At 42.8% G+C, this 25,979-nt stretch overlaps 1 protein-coding gene across 5 annotated transcripts in view; it reads left to right on the top strand.

Moving 5' to 3' along the window:
• The window catches only part of PRKDC (protein kinase, DNA-activated, catalytic subunit), a 794,135-nt gene that overhangs the window by 612,869 nt on the left and 155,287 nt on the right, over positions 1-25,979 (top strand). For all 5 annotated transcript variants that reach the window (XR_013277654.1, XR_013277655.1, XM_077492661.1 and 2 more), the window contains exons 70-73: positions 9,262-9,436; positions 13,193-13,371; positions 13,469-13,649; positions 14,731-14,891. Coding sequence is in view for 3 of the 5 variants with exons in the window: in XM_077492661.1 (XP_077348787.1) it covers positions 9,262-9,436; positions 13,193-13,371; positions 13,469-13,649; positions 14,731-14,891 (696 nt within the window). In the remaining 2 variants the exon portion in view is untranslated. The remainder of the gene's footprint in view (positions 1-9,261; positions 9,437-13,192; positions 13,372-13,468; positions 13,650-14,730; positions 14,892-25,979) is intronic.

Below are 25,979 nucleotides of genomic sequence, written 5' to 3'. Positions count from 1 at the left end.
TAACCCAAGCGCAGTTAGCACAGCAGAGAGTGTACAACCATGGGGCCAAGACACGTATTTTTTCCCCGGGGGATAGGGTCTTGGTGCTAGTCCCTACGGTTGAAAGCAAATTTCTGGCCAAATGGCAAGGTCCATATGAAGTAATTGAAAAAATTAGTGAGGTGAACTACAGGGTTAGACAGCCAGGAAGGCGAAAGCCAGAGCAGATCTATCACGTCAATCTGCTGAAAGCCTGGAGGGATAGGGAATCTCTAGTCGCAGAGACTTTGTCACAAGTACAGCCTGATTGCTTAGTTCCTGAGGTTGGAATAGCAGACACCTTATCGAAAGCCCAACAACAGGAGGTTAAAGAGTTTGTACTTCGTAACAAAGAGATTTTCTCTGAGCTTCCGGGACAAACATCTGGCGTAGAGCATGACGTTATCACCCCGCCAGGAGAAAGGGTAAAACTAAAACCTTATAGAATACCAGAGGCCCGACGGGAGGCAATACGTGGGGAGGTTCAAAGGATGCTGGAATTGGGTGTGATAGAGGAGTCCCAGAGTGACTGGTCCAGTCCTATCGTACTAGTGCCCAAACCTGATGGGAGCTGGCGGTTTTGTAACGATTTTCGACAATTAAATAAAGTTACAAAATTTGACACCTACCCCATGCCGCGTATAGATGAGTTGATTGACCGGCTGGGAACAGCCCGATATATGACAACTCTTGATCTCACCAAAGGGTATTGGCAAATTCCCCTGGCCGAGTCGGCCAAGGAGAAAACTGCGTTTGTAACCCCAGATGGGGCATTCCAATATAAGAGAATGCCGTTTGGGTTACAGAATGCACCGGCAACATTCCAGCGGAAAATGGATAAGATTCTGAGGCCCCATCAGAAATATGCTGCAGCTTACCTGGATGATGTGATTATCCATAGCACAGACTGGGTCTCACATTTACCAAAAGTACAAGCAGTCCTAGACTCTATCCGGGAAGCTGGGTTTACGGCCAATCCAAAGAAGTGTACCATTGGACAGGAGGAGGCCAAATATCTTGGGTACACTATTGGGAGGGGGGTGATAAAACCCCAAGTCAATAAAGTCGAGGCCATACAGAGTTGGCCACGTCCCAACAGCAAGAAACAGGTACGAGCCTTTCTGGGAATCGCTGGCTATTATCGACGATTCATTCCCCATTTTGCTTCTCAGGCTGTGCCCCTCACCAACCTGACAAAAGGGAAAGAGTCTGTCATGGTTAAATGGTCCCCAGAGGCTGAGGAAGCATTTCAGTCCTTAAAAACAGCCTTATGTAGCCAGCCAGTGTTGTACTCACCAGACTTCTCTAAGGACTTTGTTGTACAAACTGATGCATCAGACGTTGGGTTTAGGAGCAGTGTTATCCCAGGTCTGGAACGGGGAAGAGCACCCAGTCATTTACCTCAGCAGGAAGTTGAAGTCCCATGAGGTAAATTAAGCCACGATTGAGAAGGAATGTTTAGCAGTGAAGTGGGCTCTAGATTCCCTTCGGTACTATCTGCTAGGTAGGCACTTTGACCTGGTGACTGATCACGCTCCTTTAAAGTGGATGGCTCAAAACAAGGAGACCAATAGAAGGGTAAATAGGTGGTTCCTGGCCCTACAGGAATTTAACTTTACAGTTAAGCATCGCCCTGGTGTTAAAATGGGGAATGTGGATGCTTTGTCTCGGATACATGCGTGTCTGGCTGCTTGTGTTACAACCCCAAGGTTGAAACAAGAGGGGGGGGGGGGTATGTGGCAGCAGGCAGGTAAAATCACCTGGTTGTATTCAGGATGGGAAATATGTGTGCCCTAGATTCAGGCTTTATGCAGACCTTTACAATTAGAGGGGAAGAGTTAATGAGCCCAGCTGAAGTAAGTGGGCTCATTAAGACCTCTACAAAAAAAACCAGCATGCATAGGGAGATGCTCCATCCTGGAACCAGTTTTTGTGTTGTATAGACTGGGGAGTGTGACACCTGTTCTGTGCGGTGAGTTAACGCCTGTGTGGCAAACCTCTATGACAGGGACTGGGGCAGCACAAGGCTGCTCTCAGTTGTTAGACAGGGAAATCTAAGTGTGTAGTTAGAGGTCAAGCTGACCAGGATTTATTTTCATGTTTTATTTTGTTTGGCTGTTATATGTATCACTGCATGTAGCAGAAATAAACCGCATCTTTTGTTTTTTTGCACCTACAACGCTGTCTGCTGTGCCTGATTTTGTGTTGTGAACCCATCCAGGGGGTCACACACACCTGCTGCCGAGCTAACCCCTCACAATATATATATATATATTGTTTGTATAGTGGTGCTGGCGCTTTAAATCAAACAGGGATATTGTTATACCAATGTTTTACCATCAAAAAAACGTATCTGCATAAATGAAAAAAGTCCCATGACAAAAATAACATATATGGTATCAGGAATAAAGTTCAAGTGAATTTATCTTCCGAGCTGAACAAATGGTGACTTCCAAAACAATCGTGCTGTGATTGACCACTACCATTCAATTAAGAAGTAGTAATAAACAAGCCTGTATGTAGCCTTTTAGTCTTCCATGTGGTTAAATGGATATATCTCCACCAAAAATCCCAGACCACTCTCTCAATCTTCCAATTAATTTATTTATGAAAAGAAAAAAAAAATGTCCACCATCGCTCAAAATTCCATACTTTAATAGAAAGGAAAACAAAGGAGATTGCGCTATGGATAAAATCAGAATGTTAGTGGTATGAGCTGCCTCTACTTCATTTTCCCACCCCAATGGGTGGAAATTAATGTGAGGGAAGGGAAGGGTAGATCTGGCGCTATACCTTAAATTATTATTAACTAAATAAATATAGTGAAAAAAAACATAAGTAAAAACAAGGATAGTGGATTTGTCAGCGTGCTGACAAATTATAGTCTGATAATGGTGAGACACCAAAAAATACTTGGTGAAACTAAATATGTTGTGTATGTACAGCCTTCTATATATACGCTGTGAGAAAAAAAAAAAAAAAATATATATATATATATATATATATATATAATATATGCACCTAAAGTGCTACTCTGAGTGCCTAGGTCACTATAAATATCATGCAGAAAGTGCTTAAATGAATATTTGAGCAAACCAATAAGTATACATCTAGATAAAATTAATGAAAATAATTATAAAATTAATAAACACAGTGTACTATTTAAAAAGTGATGATAAAAAATGACATTAAGTGAAAGTCCCGCACTTAAAAGTAAACAAAAGTGACTGGTGCACAAAAATGATGATTTTCTTCAAAAAACCCAGAGCTTCTCCCGTTGCGCTTCTCAGTGAATAGTAATGTGATTACCCTCACCAGAAATATTACCCCTATTGGGGTGGATCAGCCTCCACAGTATGAGCCACTGTGCTGCTCTCTGGCATTGGCTTGTTTTTGTCCTGGGAGATGCCTGCTCTTCCGCTGGTATTGTATCCAAGTTATGTATAATGAGGAAAAGACACATCCATGGTGTAGTATGTATTGACAATTAATTTATTAAAAAGAAATCTACTCACATAACATTGAGCACAGATCGCTTTTTTAAGATACCGCCGGCCGCTGCCATCTATGTAGAAGGTGCACGTTGTATGGCCACGCCCTACGCGTTTCGTCACACCGACGTCATCTGGAGCGCAAGATGACATGAGGGTAATCACATTACTATTCACTGAGAAGTGCAGCGGGAGAAGCTCTGTTTTTTTTTTGAAGAAAATCATCATTTTTGTGCACCAGCCACTTTTGTTTACTTTTAAGTGCGGGACTTTCACTTATTGTCATTTTTTATCATCACTTTTTAAATAGTACACTGTGTTTATTAATCTTATAATTATTTTCATTAATTTAATCTATATGTATACTTATTGGTTTGCTCAAATATTAATTTAAGCACTTTCTGCATGATATTTATAGTGACCTAGGCACTCAGAGTAGCACTTTAGGTGCATATATATATATATATATATATATATATATATATATATATATATATATATATATATTTTTTTTTTTTTTTTCTCAGAGCGTATATATAGAAGGCTGTACACACACGCTGACAAATCCACTATCCTTGTTTTTACTTATGGTTTTTTCACTATATTTATTTAGTTAATAATAATTTAAGGTATAGCTCCAGATCTACCCTTCTCTTCCATACTTTAATAGTTTAAAAGGTCATACAAAAGATTTGCACTCACATGTATGTGTGCGTCTTAAACCGGCACTGAGTCTCTCCAGCTTTCCAGTATTAGCCAGTGATGGCTGTATGTTACTAGGAGCTGATGTGCGGTTCAAGCCTCGTTTTCAGTGTGGTACATTCAGCAGGAAATTACGTCAGCATTGCACAACCAGTTTCAATGTGTTTCGCATAAATAATCATCGGGAAGTTTTTTGATTTTCATTTTTTAAAGCGCCTCTGTGCCCTTGTGCTTGCACGCAGAAGCAAACTCATACGTATGTCATACCCGCATATGTAAATGGGGTTCGAACCACACATGTGAGGTTTCGCCGCAAACGTTAGAGTGAGAGCAATAATTCTAGCACAAGACCTCCTCTATAACTCTAAACTGGTAACCTGTAAAAAAAATTAAAGCATCACCTATGGAACTTTTTAAGTATTGAAGTTTGGCACCATTCCATGAGTGTGCACAATTTTAAAGTGTGACATGTTAGGTATCTATATACTTGGCTTAACATCATCTTTCACATTTTACAACAAAAATGGGGTACATATTGTGTTTTTTTTTTTTTTTTTATATCATTAGCCACTTCAATACCATGCACTTATGCGCCTTCCCGTCCAGACCAATTTTCAGCTTTCACCGCTCTCACACTTTGAATGACAATTACTCAGTCATGCTACACTGTATCCAAACAAAATGTTTATCATTTTCTTCTCACAAATAGAGCTTTCTTTCGGTGGTATTTAATCACCACTGGGTTTTTTTATTTTTTGCGATATAAGCGAAAATGAAAATTTTTTAAAAAAAACACACCTTTTTTTAGTTTCTATTGTAAAATTTTGCAAATAAGTAATTTTTCTTCATAAATTTGTGCCAAAATTTATACTGCTAGATATCTTTGGTAAAAATAACCCAAACTATTGTATATTATTTGATCTTTTTAAAAGTTAGAGTCTACAAACTATGGTGCTACTCTCTGAAAATTGATCACACCTTATGTACCGAAGGCCTATCTCATTTCTTGAGACACGAACAAGCCAGAAAAGTACAAATACCCCCCAAATGACCCCTTTTTGGAAATTAGACAATCCAAGGTATTTACTAAGAGGCATGGGGAGTTTTTTGAAGTTGTAGTTTTTTTTCTCACAATTCTTGGAAAAAAAAAATGAGATTTTTTTTATTTTTATTTTTTTACACAAACTGGTCATATTAACAGGTTATTTCTCTCACACAGCATACGCATAATTGCAACTACACCCCAAAATATATTCCTCTACTCTTGAGTATGGCAATACCACGTGCATGAAACTTTTACACAGCCTGGCCACATACAAAGGCCCAACATTGAAGTAGCACTTTCAAGCATAAATTGCACATCTCATTTCTCAACCACCTATTACATTTTTGAAGACCCTGGAGCACCAATGGAATTGTCTACAAAATGGAAAGCAAACACCCCAACGTATAATCTATGAGGCATAATGAGTCATTTGAACGGTTCATTTTTTTCCAGAAGTTTTTGGAAAATGTGGAAAAAAAAATAAACGCATTTTTTTTTTTACACGTTGTCCATTTTAGAAGATATTGCTAACACATAGCATGTACATAGCAAAAATAACACCCCAAAATGCATTCCTCTTCTCCTCCTGAGTATGGCAATACCACATGTGTGAGACTTTTACACAGCCTGGCCACAAACAAAGCCCCAACATTGAAGTAGCACTTCGTTCTACAAGCATAAATTGCACATATCCTTTCTCAACCACCTTTACTCTTTTGAAGGCCCTGGAGCACCAGGACAATGTAATTATCTGCAAAATCCCCGTTTTGCAAAGCACACACCTCAACGTATAATCTGTCAGGCATAATGAGTCTTTTGAACAGTTCATTTTTTTCCAGAAGTTTTTGGAAACTGGAAAAAAAAATGAAAATGTATTTTTCGCTTACGTTCACTGACTGACACAGCTCCTTTCTTAGACCATCGGGTTGTTACTCCACCTTCAGGAGAGAACTAGACAGAGCATGTTAACATGTACAACAAAACCAGAACTTTTTAGTTCCGCCCAAGGGGAGGTCCCTTAGTTAACAACCCCCCAGCCTGCATCCTGCAGCCTCAGTTTTTTTCTGCCTAGTGAAGGAGAAGGACCTAGGAACCCTGCAGGCCCTCGGTCCGTGGATTTTTTCTGAAGAAGTTTACCTTTTGCGCAAGATTAAGAACCTGTGAACTGCTATCAACAGCCGGCTGGGTGACAGGCTGGATACCCTTATGCTTGTAGTCTCCCCAGCCTGGCCAGTGAGCGTGTGCAGACCAGAGCTCCACTCTGGATCGGCCACGACATGCCCCCCAGGCTCCAGGGGCAGCCGGTGAGCATAATGCTCTGGGGCACACATATGACCCGGCTACTGATGTCTGCATCACAGTGTGCTGGGCCAGCAGCCACCCCATACTGATCGGAGAGTGGGTCTATGATGAAATGTTCACCAGCTCATCAGAACTGGTAAATACAGCTCTCCCTGCCTCTGTGGGCCTGAGCAGCTGGGCATTCCCTGGGAGGTCAATTCGGGGGTCCCTCACCTCCCTCTCTTCTTTCTGTGTCCCTATCTTCCCTCCCCCCTACCTGTGAGGGATGCTGCCTGGGCTGCTGAGCAGTGTGTGTGGCATAGACAGGGGCCCCCTGGGGGGGGGGGGGGGCTCTCACCTGGGGTGGGGGCTGCTCTGGGTAGCTGTGCCCTGGATGTCTGTAGGTCTCTCCCCTGGGTGTCTGGAGGCTGTGTCTGCTGATTGCTGTAGCACTGTTTGCCGCCATTTCTTCTGCCTGTGTTCACTGTCTCAAATTGCATACAGTGCTCAACGGCCATTTTATGTGTGACCAGGGAGCAGCATGGTCAGACTCCATTTTGCTGTAGTCCGGCGGTCATTTTCCCTGTGATTATGTCCTTTGTACTGGGCGCTCGGCGGCCATTTTGTTGAAGTCTGAACACTTTTTTCATGCTCAGCGCTGTCCTCTGGGGCTCAGCAGAGCGTGGTTTTCTCTCACAGGCATCTGGGAGCTTACACAGGACACAGGCACACCTAGCTGGACAGTGCAGAATTGGGTCAGGGTGGTGAGTCCTGAGGTGGTGGCCCCTCAGCCTGCAGCAGTTAGGAGGGTGGGACCATCACTGTCCAAAGCACCCCCCGTCCTCCGGGGAGAGCTTTGACGCAGACTCGGGCCCCGCTGAGGCTGGTGACCCCTGTTCTGTCATTTCAGATGACGCTGACCAGGACCCATAGGACAGTGAGGATGAGTCAGAGTCTGCGCGATAAAGCGCTTGTTGGAGCACTTACCACAGCTGTGCGTGATACACTGAAAATTCAGGATGCAGCAGATTCCTCTGCTAATGTAGTTGTCCCTTTTGGGTCCCATAAGGCAGCCCAAACACCTAAGGTGTTTCCGTATCTGACTTATTTCGATAATTTCATATACAAGGATTGGGGTCGACCGCAATGGACCTTTTCTGTCCCCAAATACATGGCGGTGCATTACCCCTTTGAGGAGAGCCTTCTCAATAAATGGTCGGCTCCTCCGGTCGTGGACCCCCCAGTATCCAGGTTAAACAAAGTAACCATGATCCCAGTGGAGGGGACTTCTGCCTTTAAGGACCCCAAGGAAAAAGTTTTGCAGGCGGCCATGTAATTGCATTTTTTTCAGTTTTTTCTTTTTCTTTTTTTTTTACAAAAACACAGTTACTTAAGTAAATGCACTGATGCATTTGTTACCGCTAGTTTTTTGAGGCAGTTTGTAAGGTAGTGACTCCCAGTTTGAGGAGCACTGTTTTTCGTGTGTAAAAGTTCTATGCTGTTCCCACATTCTGTTTTTTGTGGATGAAGTTTTTATACTGTTTCCCATATGCCATTGTGGGTAAAGTTTTTATGCTGTTAACCACCCCTCGTTTTGGCACTGCTTGGGGACGTCCCACTGGTCTAAGAAATGAGCTGTGTCAGTCGGTGAGCATAAGAGAAAATAAGATTTTTTTGTACTCACCGTAAAATCCTTTTCTCTGTAGTTCAGACTGACACTGGACCCTCCCCTCCTATTTTTTCTACATTATACTGCTTGTTGACGTAGTGAGGCTGCAGGAGGCAGGCTGGGGGGTTGTTACCTAAGGGACCGCCCCTTGGGCAGAACTAGAAAGTTCTGGTTTTATTGTACATGTTAACATGTTCTGCCTAGTCCTCTCCTGAAGGTTGCGTAACAACCAAATGGTCTAAGAAAGGAGCCGTGTCAGTCGGCGAACTACAGATACAAGGATTTTACGGTGAGTACAAAAAATCCTCCCCCCCCCAAAAAAAACAAATTGCCGTTTAACATAACGGATGGCAGCGTTCACCATTTTATTTGCTAGAGTCTCTGCTTTTTCGCCCCTTTTTCGCCCCTTTTTCTGAACTCTCAGACAGGTTGGTAAATTCTTGACTTTGAATGACTGTAGAGAAGACTGCAAATAAACAGGTACAACTTATTTTTTTATATGTGCATTACCTGAGACCAGTCACTGGTATATCTAAGGGTTTAGAACCATTTTAATCATTATTACCTGCTTCCTATCATCCTGGCTTTTGCCTTTTCTACCAGACTCTGTTTACTCTATTTTTAAGACCCCTCTCTCACTGAGGCGTTTTTCAGGCACTTTAGTGCTAAAAATAGGGCCTGAAAAAAAGCCTCAGTTGCAATCCCAGTGTGAAAGCCCGAGTACTTTCACACTGGGGCGCTCCCCTGGCAGAACGTCAAAACAAAGTCCTGCAAAAATCATGCTCGTAAAGCCCCCCTGCTCATTGAAATCAATGGGCAGCAATGCCAAACTGCTGGCAAAGCGCTACTGCAGAGGCGCTTTGCCAGAAGTTTTAACCCTTTTTCGGCCACTAGCGGGGCTTAAAATTGCCCCACTAGCATCCGAAAAGCGCAGCAAAAACAATGGTGAAGTGCCGCTAGAAATATCGGCGCTTTACCACTGACGCCCGGGCACTGACCGTTTGAAAGTGCCTTTAAAGCTTCATTCTCTAAATCGGAACTACTTTTTTTTACAGAACAACTTTTCTGTTGCAATGAAGCTTTTGAAAGAACTTCACCGTGAGTCTAAAACGAATGAAGACTGGTTTATGAAATGGGTTCACAGCTACTGTAACTACAGTCACAGCCGCAGCCAGAGCCAAAGCTGTCCTGAGCAGATACTTACTGTACTAAAAACGATCTCCTTACTTGGTAAGAACTGTGCATAGAAATGTGGCATAGCGTTATACAAAACATATGTAGGTAGACTTTGTGTTTAAAGATAAACTCCAGGCACATCATTAATAAACAATTAGTAGGGTTGCACCGATACCGGTTTTTACTGCTGAGTTACGAGTATCGATACTTCGGGTCAAGTACTCGCCGATATTGAGTACCAAAATCTTTGTGGGGCGATTTGAGTCCATAGAAAATTAAAGGGCTTAAATCGAACTACAAAAAAATTGCATGAGATTTGAACAGAAATGTGGTGCGATTCCTGTCCGAATCAGATGTTTTTTCTGGCTCCTTTGGGAACCCAGGCTGAAATCACCAAAACAAGCCTGGATTCACACAGGAGTGGTGCAAGAAACCACATTGCATTCCTGTTTGCATTACATGCTATTCTTTTCAGTGCAATTTGAGCCGTTTCATGTTGTATGCACTGCAAAAGTATCGGTTTTGGGTAAAAGGAACATTTTCACACGTACTAGTGAAATTACTCCATATCAGCACTGGTACCAATACCGGTATCGATGCAACCTTAATAATTAGCTAATCATACTACTTGTTTTTAGTTTTGAGCTCCTACTCCATCCTGTTAAGCCCAACTCTATTTACGTCTCCACATTGTAGCACTGTCCCGCCGATCCTCTTCAAGAGAACAACAATGTGATTCTACCCATTTCCAGTGAGCCCAGCATGCTGTTGGTACACCTCTTGGAGAAGCATCTTCACGCAGTCTGGGCTCACACTGGATAATGTGCATTCCCTAGTACAAAGGAACCCCCAATGTCACTGGATTGTCTAAGAATGCAAGAAAAGTGTATGTATATGGAGTGTTGTCACTTGAAGTGATTGACAAGCTTAATTTTTATTTTATTTTTTTAAATAAACATGTTAATTTACCTCCTCTGTGCAAGGGTTTTGCACAGAGTGGCCCGATCCTCCTCTTCTGGGATCCCCCCGCAGTGCTCCTGGCTCCTCCTCTTCTCAAGTGCCACCACAGAGAGCCACTTACCATGAGGACACTCATGCGGGTGCGCTCCCGAGTCCCCTTGTGCATCCATTGACACAGACAGCAGGACTCGGCCCCGACTCCTGTGTCACTGGATTTGATTGACAGCAGCTGGAGCCAATGGCTTCCGCTGCTATCAATCTATCCAATGAGGACCCAAGCCAGCGGTTGGAGCTGCTGTGCCTGTCCCCGCCACTGGAATGATCAGGCTCAGGTAAGAAAAAGGGGGGTCTGGGTGGTTGCTGCAGCACAAAAGGTTTTTCAACTAATGTATAGAATGTAGTAAGGTGATAAACCGTGAGGGTTTATAACCCCTCTCATGTCATTAGGATGTACTTGTATGTCCTCATGTTAAAGTGGTTATACCAGGATCGTGGCTGCAGCTTGCCCCAGATCTCTCAATAAAGCGTACATGCTGTTCATCCCTTGTGATGGCAATAAAGTTGATAAAAAAAAAAAGGACCGTGTAAAATATAAAATAAATACAATTTTAAAGTACCCTTGTCCCCCCATGCTCAGGCACAAATGCAGACATACATGTAGGGTCCCACACATGTACGGAAACGGTGATCACATCACATATGTGAGGTATCGTCACGAATGTCAGCATGAGAGTATTATTTCTAGTGCCAGACCTCCTGTTTAACTCTAAACTAGTAACACATAAAGGCTTTTAAAGTGTCGCCTATGTATAATTTAATGCACAGAAGTTCAACATTATTCCACAGGCGTGAGCAATTTTAAGATGTTAACGTTTAATATGTTGGGTATCTAATTGCGTGGCGTAACATTTTATATTTTACCAAAAATTGGTTATTGTGTTTGTGTGCACTAAAATTCATTTAGTGTATTTTTTTAAATGTCTACTTTATATACTCTAAGACTAAAAAGTATAATTCGTTTTTTTATCCATTCTATTTTTTATCCATCTGAATCTTTTCTGCAGGATCATTTTGTCAAAGAGACCTTCACATTGGTGGGGGGTGTACCCTATCCAATGCTGTAATGTATAATTCTCCTGTACTATATTCATGATATTTGGCAAAGTGGTAAGCCACGATGCTCGCCAAGTTCCCATTGGCGAAATCCTACACATGATCTCTAATGCGTTGCCAGAATTTTCTCTTAGTTTTGCCTATATAGAAGGCTTTACAGGGGCATCTTAACAGGTATATGATTTTTGTTCGACTTTCTGGCATAGAAAGAGTGGGAAAAAGAAAAAGATTAAAAATAGTCAATGTTGATTTGGAGCGTTTAGTTTCACTTTAAGGCTTTGGTATTTGTTCATAACTTATAAAGAGTGTGAGACGAGAGCTAATGGTAGATAAAGCCCCTTTCTCACTGATCTAGCTTTTAGAAAACAGACGGAAAAATGTCTGATCTAATAGAAGTCCATGGCAAAACGCAAGTAACCGGCATGAAAACCAAGGGTGCACTGTGCTGTGGGGAACCACAGCACATGAGTGTAAAAGGGGCCTTAGGAAAAAAGCAGAAACTCGGAAAGGGCTACTAGGCGAGAAAGTTTCAGATCAAATAAAGTTGATTTGTTCTTAAGAGTAAAAATAAGGACTGATCCTAGTGATTGGAAAAACTATTTGTTAATTAAGTCAATGCCCCTTCCAAGTGCTGAGTGTCAGGATCTGCTTTGTGTAATTACATGACCAGTCCTTGTGTTAAATTTAGAGAAAAACATCAGTCAGTCACATGAGCAGCACTTTATCTTTCTAAGGCTTCATGCACACCCTGCTTACATATACCACCCTGCTTGCGTTTTCCTGCAGCCTGCGGTCAAAATGTGCCTATCCTGAATGCAATTTTTCTGTGTTCAGAAGAAAGTGGTTGAAACTCACCTAACCATAGCAGCTCCTAAGATCTGCTAAAAGCCTATGTGTACATTGACACATAGGCTTTTATGGAATTAGGTTTTGGAGCTTTGGCAAAAAAAAAAAAAAAAAACACCAAGTGCAATGTACATGAAGCCTTAAAGTGTTTTGTACAGAGAATTACAATTGTTACCATGTTACTGGGACATTTTTATATGGTGTATATAGCAATTAAGTACCGTATGTTATATCAATAATTTTAATACAAAATGAGTTCCTTTTTCTTTTTTAAAGAAAGAACAGTCACAGGATTGACTGAGGATCATGCCACCTGTGAAATGAAGTCTTGCTCAAACCAAATGATTATATAATAACTTAATGCCAACATCCCATGAACACCCACATGTGCTTATTAACAATGCTAAGAATTTAGAGTAGCACCAGTTTCTTACAACCTGAAAAAACCTATAAGTTTGTAAACACAAATGCAGACATCCCAACCTGCAAAAACGAATTTCAGGGAGGTGGGCATGGCTTAAGCCATGCTACATACTGGGCGTGGCTTAAATGGCGTGGTTTAATAGAGTCTGAGATGACTTTCATAGTGCATAATGTAGTAATGTTAAATAGGGAATATACAGTGCGGAGTGTATGGCAGTGGGCAGTATGTGCATGTGTGTAGTGTACAGCCGTGAATAGTATGTGCAAGATGGTGTCGGTAGGGCAGTGAACGGTGTCAGTAGTTTATTTTTATTATTATTTTTTTTAAATTGTATTTTTTTCATTTATTTTTTACAATTAACTTTTTTATGTTTTGTTTTTCACAATGATTGGGGTGGGGGAAGTGGACAGTGTCAGTAGAGGAGTGTGTCAGTAGTTTTTTGTTTTTATTATTTTCCAATGTAACAGAGGAGACACGTCTAGAATATCTGAACAACAACCAATGTGCATCCAAATATCATAACATATTACTGGGAGTCACTTACAGAATCATGGGAGATGCAACATGCAAGGAGCCGGACAGTCTGGAGAGAATTGAGGAATCAAGGGCTAGAAGAGTCATACAGCTTGCCGAATCAGCAGATGAAGTAGGCATCCGTCTAATCAGATTTATAAAAATGTTTACTGAAACCTTTTCATTAATGCAGTTGTCAATTTCCTTATTTCCCTTATCATAAACTGCAGGTAGCAGCAGGGCTGTATAGAAAATGTCTGAATTACTTGAAGTGTGCAGTCAGAAAAGCTTCAGAAGAGGAACAATCGTGCTCTAAGGAACACACGGACAATAAAGGAGTCATTGAAGCTTATATGACCTTGGTGAACTTTTGTGATGCACATCTCCTGAAAGTAGAAGATAGCCAGTCAGGTATTAATTTTGTGTATTCAGTATGCAGGGGTTGGCAGATCTGTGCTCCAGAACTGCTACTACCTTCTGTTTAGAGTGTCAGTTGAGTAAATGTCTAGACCTCCACCAACAATATGTATTCATTAAATGTTGTACATCTTCCCAGGCCTGTTAGTTTGGATATAAATGTATTTACATGAAAAAGACCTCAGGCACATAGACGGCATTAAAAATAAGTGTTTGATCTGCCTTTTTACTGCCCTCCCACCAAACAAACATGACAACTGCTTGGGTCTGTTCACAGTGTCATACTCGCAACGGTTTGGTGAAATTCGGCAGGCATCACGATTGCCAAGTACACCAATTAAAATAATGAGACTGTGCTACAGCCACATGCTTGGAACACGTCTGCAGCATATTTCAATGTAAAATCCTCTTTGGGATAAAAATAAAGACATTTAAGAGACAACAGTATTGTCTGCTGAACCCTTGCAAATGGTCTCTAAAAACGAATCCACCACAGGTCACTATTCTGAGGGGTAGTAAAGTCCACCGTTTTTAATGAAACCTACCTGTTGGATCTTCCCAGCAGTACCTCACTTGCTGTTTGAAATGTTTTGACATTTTTCTTTCTCTCAACTCCATCAACTCCATACAGGAATATACAATGTAATACTGACATATAATCACACAAATAGGTTGAACTTGATTGAATTGTCTTTTTTCAACCTCACCTACTATGTAATTCATTCCCACAAAGCTATTAACATTTTTATCACATTTTTATCACTTGCCTCCCCTTTTGAATTTTAAGTTATTACAAGAAGGCTCACATAACCATCTTGTCTTGAATTGTACTGTCTCCCTTTAATTTGTAAAGCACGGTGCAAACTCAAATTCACATATAATAATAAAGCAAAAGTAATCATTTTCCTGAAGCATTATAATGTTACCTGATAATTTAAACCTTTCCTCCTTTTCTTGGTAACATTTATTGTTAAATCATTTCATTATGAATAAATTCCTTGTTACATGCTGTAACTTTCTAATTACATTATCCTTGCTGTAACATCCTCTGAACTATCCCTTGTCTGTTTTATAGTACTAAATGCACAGGACCTGAAACCGCTCCCTGAAATCATTGTGGGAACAATGATTAAAGCGTTAAAGTTAGAATCTGAGGAAGCACGTCTAAAATTTCCAAGATTGCTTCAAATTATTGAATTGTATCCTTCTGAAACTTTGGACTTGATGACCAGAGAGGTGAGTTAGATGTGTTCATAACAGTCTCAAATATGAACAAATGTGAAGTACTGGTTTCTTTTAACCACTTCAAGTCTGGACTGTGTCACCCCCTTCCATTCCAGGAAATGTTTCAGTTTTCAGTATTGTCACACTGCATGAATGACAATTACTCAGCCATGCAACACTGTACCCAAATTAATTTTATATCATTCTTTGAGACACAGAGCTTTCTTTTGGTGGTGTTTAACCACTTCAGTACCGGGCATTTTTACCCCTTTCCTACCCAGGGCATTTTTCAGCTTTCAGCTCTGTGACACTTGTCACAATTGAGTGGTCACTGTACCCATACGAAATGTATTTTTATTTTTGTTCACACAAATACAGCTTTCTTTTGGTGGTATTTGATCACCACAGTTTTTTCTTATTTTTTTTATTTGCTAAATAAACAAAACTAGACCAAAAATCTTGGGGAAAAAAAATGTTTTTTTTGTTTTGTTTGGTGAACAGTGGTGTAGTGGTTAGCACTCTCGCCTAGCAGTAAAAAGCGTCACTGGTTCGAGTCCCAACCACTACACAACCTGCCTGGAGTTTGCATGTTCTCCCTGTGCCTGCGTGGCTTTCCTCCGGGTACTCCGCTTTCCTCCCACACTCCAAAGACATGCAGGTAGGTTACTTGGCTTCTGTCCAAAAATTGGCCCTAGTATATCAATGGGGACAATGGATTGTGGGCTCCTTGAGGGTAGGGACCGATGTGAGTGTGCAATGTACAGGGATAGGGACAATTGTTGACACTCACTCAGGTTGAACTGGATGAACTGGATGGACTGGTGTCTTTATTCAACCTTACTATGTAACTATGATTAACTGAGTGTCTTTTGTTGTGTTTGGCCAAAGCTAATTACATGGTACTGTTGGGTTGTGATTGGCCTTGTGATCACTGTGACCAATCACAGCTGTATACAATGGATGGCATAAAAGGAAGCCATCCATTGTTTATAATGGTTATGTGATCTGCTGTGATTGGTCACAGCGATTACATGGTTCCGACAGTGGGCAGTATAGTGATCAGTTATCGGCTGTGTCTGGTGAGGGTGTTAATGACAACTGTTTTGTTTTTGTTTGCTATAAACAAAAAAAAAATGAAAAAAAAATTGCAAATAATCATTCTTCATAGATTTGTATTCTGCTACATTTCTTTGGCACAAAACCCCCAAATCAGTGTATGCTATTTAGTCTGTGGAAGTTATAGAATCTGTAAACTATAGTAGACATATTTAAAAACTGATCAGTCCTGATGGACTGACTGCCTATATAATTTCTTGAGGCCCCTCTAAAATTCCAGGACAATACACACAACTGTTTTTGACGTTTTTTTTTTTTTTTGACACAATTTTTTGGAAAATAAAGAAATAAAAAACAAATTTCCACAATTTGTCATTTTAACAAATTATCTTTCACACACAGCACAGGCATACTTAGTTACATCCCAAAATACATTCTGATACACCTCCCAAATATGGGGCTACCACACATATTATACATTTTCACAGCCTGGTCACATAGAGGGGCCCAAAATACAAGGAGCCACCTTTCAGGTGTTCTAGGAGAATAAATCACAAATCTTATTTCCTGACTACCAATCACATTTTTGGAGGCCCCAGAGCACCCTGTAAACATAAACAAAATGAGCAAATTTTAGAAAGCAAAAACCCCAAGGTATTTTTTAATATAGCTTTTGGAAAATGTGCAAAGTTGTCATTTAATAGAATATTTCTAACACACAGCATAGGCATAGAATTACACCTTAAAACAAATTCTACTACTCCCTTTTGAGTGTGATGATATAACATGCGTGCTACATTTTCACAGCCCAACCACATATGGAGGACTAAAATTCAAGGAGAACCTTTTAGGCTAGGGCATAAATTATGCATCTAATTTCCTGACTACTTATTGCATTTATGGAGGCCCTGGAACACCCACAATTTGGAGAGTAAACCAAGGTATTTTTAAACAGATCCCATCCAGCCTATAGCAGATTTATGGCCTGGTGGGGGTTTCATTGTTCTGAGTGGACATCAAATGACATCTGTCAGAACGGCCACTGGTATGCACCCCCGCGGGTGCGCAGCGATCCATGGTGCGGTGTGTTGCTTGGACACACTGCATCGACGATCACAGTAAAAAGCTTCTGACATAGGCTCGTTATTGCCCATTCACAGCTGATCAAAGTGTAAATGGGAAGTGTTTTTTTATCAGCATTCCTCTCCTCACTCTGACTGTGTGTGAGAGGAGGAGAGCTGATAGGGGATTTCCTCACAGCGATCAGTCATGCCTGTCAGTGCCCACCATTGAATGCTGCATATTAGTCCCTCCTTATCAGTGCCCATCATGGCAGCCTCATCAGCTCACATCAGTGAACAAAATTTTATAACTGACACTAAGAAAAAAAAATCTTCCTGACGCATCATGGCAACACACACATTGGGTTGTGACTCCGCCTCCACAACCTGATAGGACTGGTTAGCTATAAGATTTGAAGAGGAGTCCACCGTTGCATTCTCCTTTTTTTCCTCACCTGAATGGGACATCTTGTATTCGATCGGTTAGCAGATGGAGCCCCTTACCGCACCACCCCAGCTAGGTTCGGCCTCTCCTACCTGGAAGCCCCTGACTGTAAAGTCTCTAAATGAGCTATAACGCAGGGGCCCCACTCTGGTAGTTTCAGGGGCAAAAAACTAAATCCGAAATCCTAACAAAGCCTTAAAGAGGTTTTTTAAGTTTTGCAGGCGGTCTCCCCCTGTTTCGTTTCTATCTATTAGTCTGCTCTATTTACTTTCCCCCACTTACCTCTTTCCTTTGTTTCATTTCCGTTTTCCTTTTTTTTTTTCTCTTTTTTTCCTAGTTTTGCCTCTTCCGTGCATGCTGAGCCCTGTAATTCTACAGTGCTATGCCCTTTCCATCATGGCGGCTGCGTTTGGGCGCTCAGGAAGTGACATTTTCTCTGCCCTCTCCATTTGCCAGCATCCAAGATGGCGCAGGGCGGTGCGGGCGACCAGAGCGCATGCGCGGCGGTGACGTCACTCCGGCGATGGCGGTCTATTTAAAAACTGCCTTTTCCCATTTCTAATGCTGCCTGTGTTTTCTACTCCACTCTCCATCCTGGTTTCATCACACAGTCTGCTGCCTTGCAAGACAAGTCGTCCTTAGTCTCTGGTAAGGTTTTTTCTATCATCTTTATGTCACTTTACCTTTTATTCTCTGTCAGAACCTTCTGCTTATACTCTGCATTAGCTCTCTCACACTGAAAACCTCTGGTCACAGGTATACTCTATTCCGCCCTATGGAGACCGTTGCCATAGTAGACCATCCAAGAACTACAAGAGAAGGGGCATATGGATTGGTAAGTAGCCAAGAGGAGAAAAGAGAGCACTGCCCATTAATACCTTTCATTTTGGTAGCTCCAGCAGGTCATCAGGGTCATCCCATTCTAAACGGAAGGAACGTACCCCCTCAAGACACTCCCACTCTCGGCGTAGTCGGTCAAGATCTTCCCGTCACCGCAGAGAGTCGTCATCCTCGCACCGAGAGGAGCACCATACCCGTCCTGCGGTTAATACCTGCTGGGTTTGTGGAGCGCAAGCATTACCTAATGAACTTGTGTGCCAAATCTTTCTGAAGGAAGCAACTCGAGACAAAGAAGCTGACGCAAGAGAAGCATCCAACATAATAAGAGATTCGGTTAGAGAGACAATTTTGCAGGTGACAGCATATGATCCAATTAGGTCATCTAACTCAGCCTCAACCTCACACACGCCTCAGGATCCAGACGACTCCCCATAGGAAGATGAACCCCTGACCCCTACGGTTTTCGACTTTGCATTGATAAACCCATTTGCGAAATCAGTTAAGGAGGCGATCGGTTGGGAAGAAGAGAGAGACGCCCCACCTAAGTTACGAAAATATTTCCCTAACCTAAAAAAAGACCCGCAAGTCTTTCCCTTTATCGAAGAGCTAGAAGAGCTTATAAAAGATGAGTGGCAAAAAACAGAAAAAAATGGGGTTTAAATAATGGATTAGCAAAGCTCTATCCCCGAAAAGAGCCAGCAGTGAACCCTCTCATCTCCGCTCCTGTGGTAGCCTCCTCACTGATGCAATTAGCGCGCCATGTAACCTTACCAATAGAAGACGCCGTAACATTTAAGAATGTGATGGATCTTAAGATCGACCTCGATCTTAAAAAAGCCTATTCAGCAGCGGGTGGGGCTTGTAGGCCAGCAATTACTCTAGCAGCAGTCGGTAGAGCCATCACCTCCTGGACATCCAGCGTGGAAAAATTAATACTGGAATCAGCAGACCAAGACAAGATTATTTCAGCTCTGCAGGAACTCAGCCTAGCGGGTGATTTTGTAGCAGAGGCGGCAGTGGACGTTATACGGTCTTCAGCAAGAGTGATGCTGGCCTCAGTAACCTCCAGGAGAGCGCTCTGGCTGAAGCCTTGGGTTGCTAACGCAACTTTCAAATCCAGTTGGTGCAAGATCCCTTATGACGGTACTAATCTTTTCGGTTCAAAATTAGATTCCGTAATATCATATGTCACGGGGGGAAATCGGGTCTAATACCGTCTGACAGAAGATCCAAACAACAAAAATCCACCCTTCAGACGACACTTGCCCGAGAGGTACCAGGAAGCAAGATCTTATAGACCCGGGAAAGAATTCTAACGAAATTGGTGAAGCACGCAGCCCTCTTTCGCGGGAGTCCAAAAAGCAAAGACAACCATTCCGGGAGACCAACAAAAATCTTTTTGATGCCAAGCATGCCCAGCCCGCAATAGTAGGTGCGAGACTGAGACTATTTGCCCAAGTATGGCTAGACAGAATAAAAGATCCCTGGACGATATCCACCATTCAGCAAGGCCACAGGTGGAAGTTCAAGCAACAACTGCCAAAAAACCACTACAGGCCCACCAAACTACAATCTTTGCGTCTGAAATGGAAGCTTTTAGTCAAATACATCATGGAGTTGCTCCAGAAGCAAGCAATCGTAGAAGTCCCACAGGAGCAGAGAGGAGAGGGTTTTTACTCTCCCCTTTTCTTAGTTTTAAAGAAGACAGGAGACCTGAGGCCTGTGTTAGATTTAAAAAAGTTGAACCAAATGATTCTAGTCAAATCTTTCAAGATGGGGAGTCTCCAATCAATATTACTAACAGTAGGAGAGAAAGATTGGATGCTCTCGGTCGATTTGTCAGACGCTTATCTACACATTCCAGTGCATCAAACCTTTCAAAAGTACCTGCGCTTTGCGATAGGCAAACAACACTTTCCATTCAGAAGCCTCCCGTTCGGGATATCAACAGCACCCAGGACCTTTACAAAGGTTTTACTTCCAGTTATAGCATGATTGAGCGAGAGGGGACTCGACGATATTCTTCTTCTAGCGGACAATCGGGGAACACTTCTACGACATCGGTCAATTCTGATTTCTACACTCCAGCAATTCAGGTGGATAGTGAATTGGAGGAAGAGCAGCCTGGTCCCAGTACAGAAAATGGTCTTCCTAGGAGCCAAGTTAGACACCAGATCCAACACAGTAGGGCTTCCTCAGGAAAAACTATATCCACTCGTCCACAAAGTAAAAAGGCTCCTGTCAGCAGACAACCTGTCAGCAAGAATGTGCTTAAGCATTCTGGGCTCAATGTCATCAACCTTTCTAATGGTTCAGTGGTCTCAATGGAACTCGAGGGTACTCCAGAATTCGTTCCTAAAGCAGTGGAACGGGGTCTCAATGTCACAACAAATATCGATCACCAGGGCAGTCAAGGAATCTGTACAATGGTGGACTCAAACCAGCAACTTAGTACACCGTTGTCCTATCGTACACCCACTCCCAGAAATAGTAACGTCGGACGCCAGTCGCCATGGGTGGGGAGCGCACCATCTAGACCAGGGAGCACAGGGCCGCTGGTCCTTCTGTCCACAAGGCATAGTCTCAAACGTTCTGGAGCTCAGGGCCGCAAGGCAAGCACTCCTAACCTTCGGTCCCCTTCTCTCAGGGAAGAGTGTTCTCCTGCGCATGGACAATACAGTGGCTGTAAATTATGTCCACAGGCAAGGGGGCACCAAAAGCAAAATCCTAATGCCGGAAGTTCGACCCATAATCGAGTGGGCACAGGTCCACTTGACGGATTTGAAGGCAGTATACGTACCCGCGATTCACAACCTACTCGCGGAAGACCTAAGTCGAATATTTATATCGAACAACGAGTGGTGTCTCAGTCACAAGGCCTTTACTCTTCTCACACGCAAGTGGGGTGCTCCAGATATGGATCTGGCAGCAACTTCAGCGAACTGCAAGTGTACCCGCTTCCTAGCAAGGACCGCCTATCCAACAGCAACAGGGATCGACTGTCACCACCATCCTTGGGAATTTCGCCTAGGTTACATATTCCCTCCAGTGCCCCTGATAGCCAGTTTTCTGGCCAGACTGAGGGGTTCGTCTTCCACACTAATAGCGGTGTTGCCCTTCTGGCCCAGAAGACCATGGTTTCCGACCATCCTGCAATTAAACACTTCCTCCATTCCCAGACTTGCTTTCACAGGGGCAATTCCTACACCCGTCACCAGAGCGATTACACCTGACAGCTTGGAAATTGAAAGGGAAAGGTTGTTAGATCAGGGGTGTTCGTTAAGAGTAGTATCTACCTTACAGCAAGCAAGGAAGAAATCGACAAACAACATATATAATAAGATTTGGGAGAAATTTTCCGCAATAGCCCAACAGCAGTCCTGGAACCCCCTCTCTCCATCAGTCTCTCAAGTGTTAGAATTTCTACAACTAGGCCTAGAGAAAGGGTTAAGGTCAAGTACCTTAAAAGTTCACGTCTCTGCCATATCCGCAATGAGGAATCAAATGGGCTTTAAACCCCCTCATCATTCAGTTTCAGAAGGCATGCCTAAAAATAAGACCTCCCAGAAAACCAACTTTTCCGACCTGGGACCTGTCAATCGTTCTGGAAGCTTTAGCAAAAGAACCTTTCTCGACGGTAGGATCAATATCCCTATGGGACTTGACACTTAAACTATCATTTCTAGTTGCAATCACGTTGGCCAAGAGGGTCTCCGAACTGCAAGCTCTATTAATCAAAGAACCACACCTAGTTTTTTACCCAGACAGGGTCATACTCAGACCTTCAGACCAGTTTGTGCCGAAGGTAGCGTTTAGATTCCACTTTAACCCGGAGATCAATCTCCCTGTTTTTCTCAACAGAGGGAAATCCTCATCCTCTGGACGTGAAGTCTGCAATCTCCACCTATCTGGAAGTTACCGCTCCATTCAGAAAGACAGAGAACCTCCTGGTCATTCCGCATGGCGCCAAGAGGGGTCAGGCAGCTTCTTCAAGAACAATAGCTTCTTGGTTGATTAAAGTTATCAAGAAAGCATATCTAGTTCAACATCTTCCAATACCAGAAAACTTGAAAGCGCATTCAACGAGGGCGGTGGCGGCTTCATGGGCAGCGTATCCCCAGAGACTATATGCAAGGCAGCAACTTGGACGTCAAAAACCACATTCATGTCGCACTACAGAATAGACCCGGCTCAATTAACTATGGTTGAGTTTGGGAGATCAATTATTCAATCAAATTCATCCATACCTTGTGCCTAAGTAAATAAAAACTTCTGAAAAGCACCCACGATGCCATGATACGTCAGGAAAACTTAAAATTGTATACTCACCTTTCCGTAATTTTTCTTTCCTGACACATCCCATGGCAGCACACAGGATCCCACCCCTCTAAGGTGATAGTTACTGAGAATGCAACGGTGGACTCCTCTTCAAATCTTATAGATAACCAGTCCTATCAGGTTGTGGAGGCGCAGTCACAACCCAATGTGTGTGCTGCCATGGGATGCGTCAGGAAAGGAAAATTACGGAAAGGCGAGTATACAATTTTAATTTTTTTCAATTTTTTTTTGACTTTTTTCATTTGTTTAGCAAAACATTAAAAAAAAACATAAAAAAAAAATAAAAAAAGTTTTAATTAAATACCACCAAAAGAAAGCTCTATCTGTCAAAAAAGATAATGAAAAAAAATCTGTTTGGGTATAGCGTGACCGCACAATTGTCATTCAAAGTTCAACAGCGCTGAAAGCTATTTTGCATACATAGACACCTATGTTACATAGGTGATACATATGTTATCATTACACCTCAAAATACCCTCTTCTACTCCTCCTAAGTATGGCAATACCACATGTCAGACTTTTGTACTGTTATATAGTGGGGAAGGAAAGTATTCAGACCCCCTTCAATTTTTCACTCTTTGTTATATTACAGCCATGTGCTAAAATCATTTAAAGAGGAGCTGCGCAAAAAAAAAAAAATATTAAAAGCCAGCAGCTACTAATATTGCAGCTGCTGACTTTTAATAATATCACACTTACCTGTCCCAGGTTCCAGCGATGTCGGCGGCAGATGACGAGCGATCGCTCGTCTCGCTGCAGCCACCGCCGCCATCCTCTGTCAGGGAATCGGGAAGTGAAGCAAGAGGGCTTCACTGCCCGGTTCCCTACTGCGCATGCGCGAGTCGCGCTGCGCTGGTTCCCCGCTGTGTCTCTGGGAACTGTGTGTTTCCCAGAACACAACGGGGGGGCGGAGCCATGCGGCGGTCTGGCCGGAAGTGGGTGCAGTTACCTGGATTATCCAGGTAACTGCACCCCCCTCCCCCCCGAAAGGTGTCGATTGTGGCACCGGAGGGGGGGAGGGATAATACTAGCGGAACTTCCCCTTTAGGGTGAAGAACCGCTTTAAGTTAATTTTTTTCCTCGTTAATCTACACACAGCACCCCATACTGACAGAAAAAAACACAGCATTGTTAAAATTTTTGCAGATTTATTAAAAAAAGAAAAACTGAAATATCACATGGAAAGTATTCAGACCCTTTGCTCCATATTTAGTAGAAGCACCCTTTTGATCTAATACAGCCATGAGTCTTTTTGGGAAAGATGCAACACGTTTTCACACCTGGATTTGGGTATCCTCTGCCATTCCTCCTTGCAGATCCACTCCAGTTCTGTCAGGTTGAATGGTAAACGTTGGTGGACAGCCATTTCTAGGTTTCTCCAGAGATGCTCAATTGGGTTTAAGTCAGGGTTCTGGCTGGGCCATTCAAATACAGTCACTGAGTTGTTGTGAAGTGACTCCTTCGTTATTTTAGCTGTGTGCTTAGAGTCATTGTCTTGTTGGAAGGTAAACCTTCGGCCCAGTCCGAGGTCCTGAGCACTCTGGCAAAGGTTTTTGTCCAGGATATACCTGTACTTGGGCCGCATTCATCTATCCTTCGATTGCAACCGGTCATCCTGTCCCTGCAGCTGAAAAACACCCCCACAGCATGATGCTACCACCATCATCCTTCACTGTTGGGACTGTATTGGATAGGTGATGAGCAGTGCCTGTTTTTCTCCACACATACCGCTTAGAATTAAGGCCAACAAGTTCTATCTTGGTTTCAGACCAGAGAATCTTATTTCTCGCCATCTTGGAGTCCTTCAGGTGTCTTATACAGGTATTTGCTCTCACTCCCGGCGAAAGATCACCACAGTATTCTCGACGATCTGTGCCATGTCTGGCCCCTCCTCCCCCCCCCCCCCCACCGCTGTCTTCTGGGAGTCACACAGGTCCCAGAAGACAGCAGGGATCACTCAGAATGCAAAGTGCAACTCACGCATGCACAAGGCTTCAATTCCTGATTCTTTTACTGAAGATGCCGGCGCCTCTACCTGGGAGCTGAGGGACAGGTCAGCTTTGGGTGAGGACTTTGTGGGTGCCCTGGACAGGTAAGTTTGCTTATTTTAAAAGTCAGCAGCTGCAGTATTTGTAGCTGCTGACTTTTAGCTATTTTATTTTATTTTATTTTTTTGGCAGAACTCCGCTTTAAATACCTAAAAGGCAGTGCCACCCAGTGATTTTACCGGTAGCACCTCCCCCTTCTGACTTCACCGACCAGGGGCATGCTCAGTCGGTGGCATTGCGGGGTGGCCCTGCTTCTTAACTAATTGAGTTTCACTTTTGTTTTATGCACTATTTTCAGAGCATTTTTTCTTTATGTGGTAAATACTGCATATAGCAGTAGTGAATTGACATTTCCAGGATCGTTTGTGGTATTTGATAAAACCCCTAAATACCAAATGCGTTTTGGTTTTCTGAATGGTGCCTGATATTACTGGTGCAGCGGTGATTTAGGGACGCTGTGACTGGTTTGAAGTTAATTAGGGACACAGACTAGCACAGCAGTGATTAGACATACTGACTGACAGTACTGGTCTGGTGACATTGCACTGCTGGGGTGGTGATCAGAGATAATGACTGGCTTCGCTGACATATAGTGATATCAGAGCAGCTAGCCATTGTATATCATCACCACCACAGCAGTGTCAAGATTTTATTCCACTGTAATTGCTTATACTGCCATGATGGCAGTATAAACAATAATTTCTAACTATGTTGAACTGCAATAATGCAGCTATTGAAAAATACTGTGATAGCTTTGCTTGCCACAGCACTCACATGGTACAGGGCTGTTGTGATTGGCCTTGTACCATATGATCACTATGACCAATCACCGCCAGGAACAAAAGCCATTGTTTACTACTATTTACTGTGATTGGACGCAGCAATCACTGTCTGTGATCTGCTGTATCCTGAGAGCATGCACGAGCAGCCAATGTGCTCTACTGAGCTATACTGTACATGGCAATGCATGCATGGTTAAAGACAGCACCATCCTCCTTAAAGTGATATTAAAGTCTTGTTTGTTATTTTAGGAAAAAAATAATAAAAAATGTTATACTTACTTGCTCTGTGCAGTGGTTTTGCACAGAGCAGCCCGGATCCTCCTCTCAGGTCCCGCGTCGGCGCTCCTGGCCCCTCCCTCCTGCTGAGTGACCCCACAGCAAGCTGCCATCCAAGCAGGCAAACTCCTGAACAGTGACTCTGTTTGTCCATTCACACATGGAGCCGTGGCTTGCCCCCGCCCCCTTAGTCTCCTGATTAGCTCACTGGCTGTGATTGGCCAAAAGCCAATCAGGAGCGCGGATCCTGGGAA

The sequence above is a fragment of the Lithobates pipiens genome, unplaced genomic scaffold (assembly GCF_037356315.1).
Source record: "Lithobates pipiens isolate NorthernLeopardFrog02 unplaced genomic scaffold, aLitPip1_a1.2 Scaffold_19, whole genome shotgun sequence".
Lineage (NCBI taxonomy): Eukaryota > Metazoa > Chordata > Amphibia > Anura > Ranidae > Lithobates > Lithobates pipiens.
This window is presented reverse-complemented; position numbering and strand designations above follow the sequence as displayed.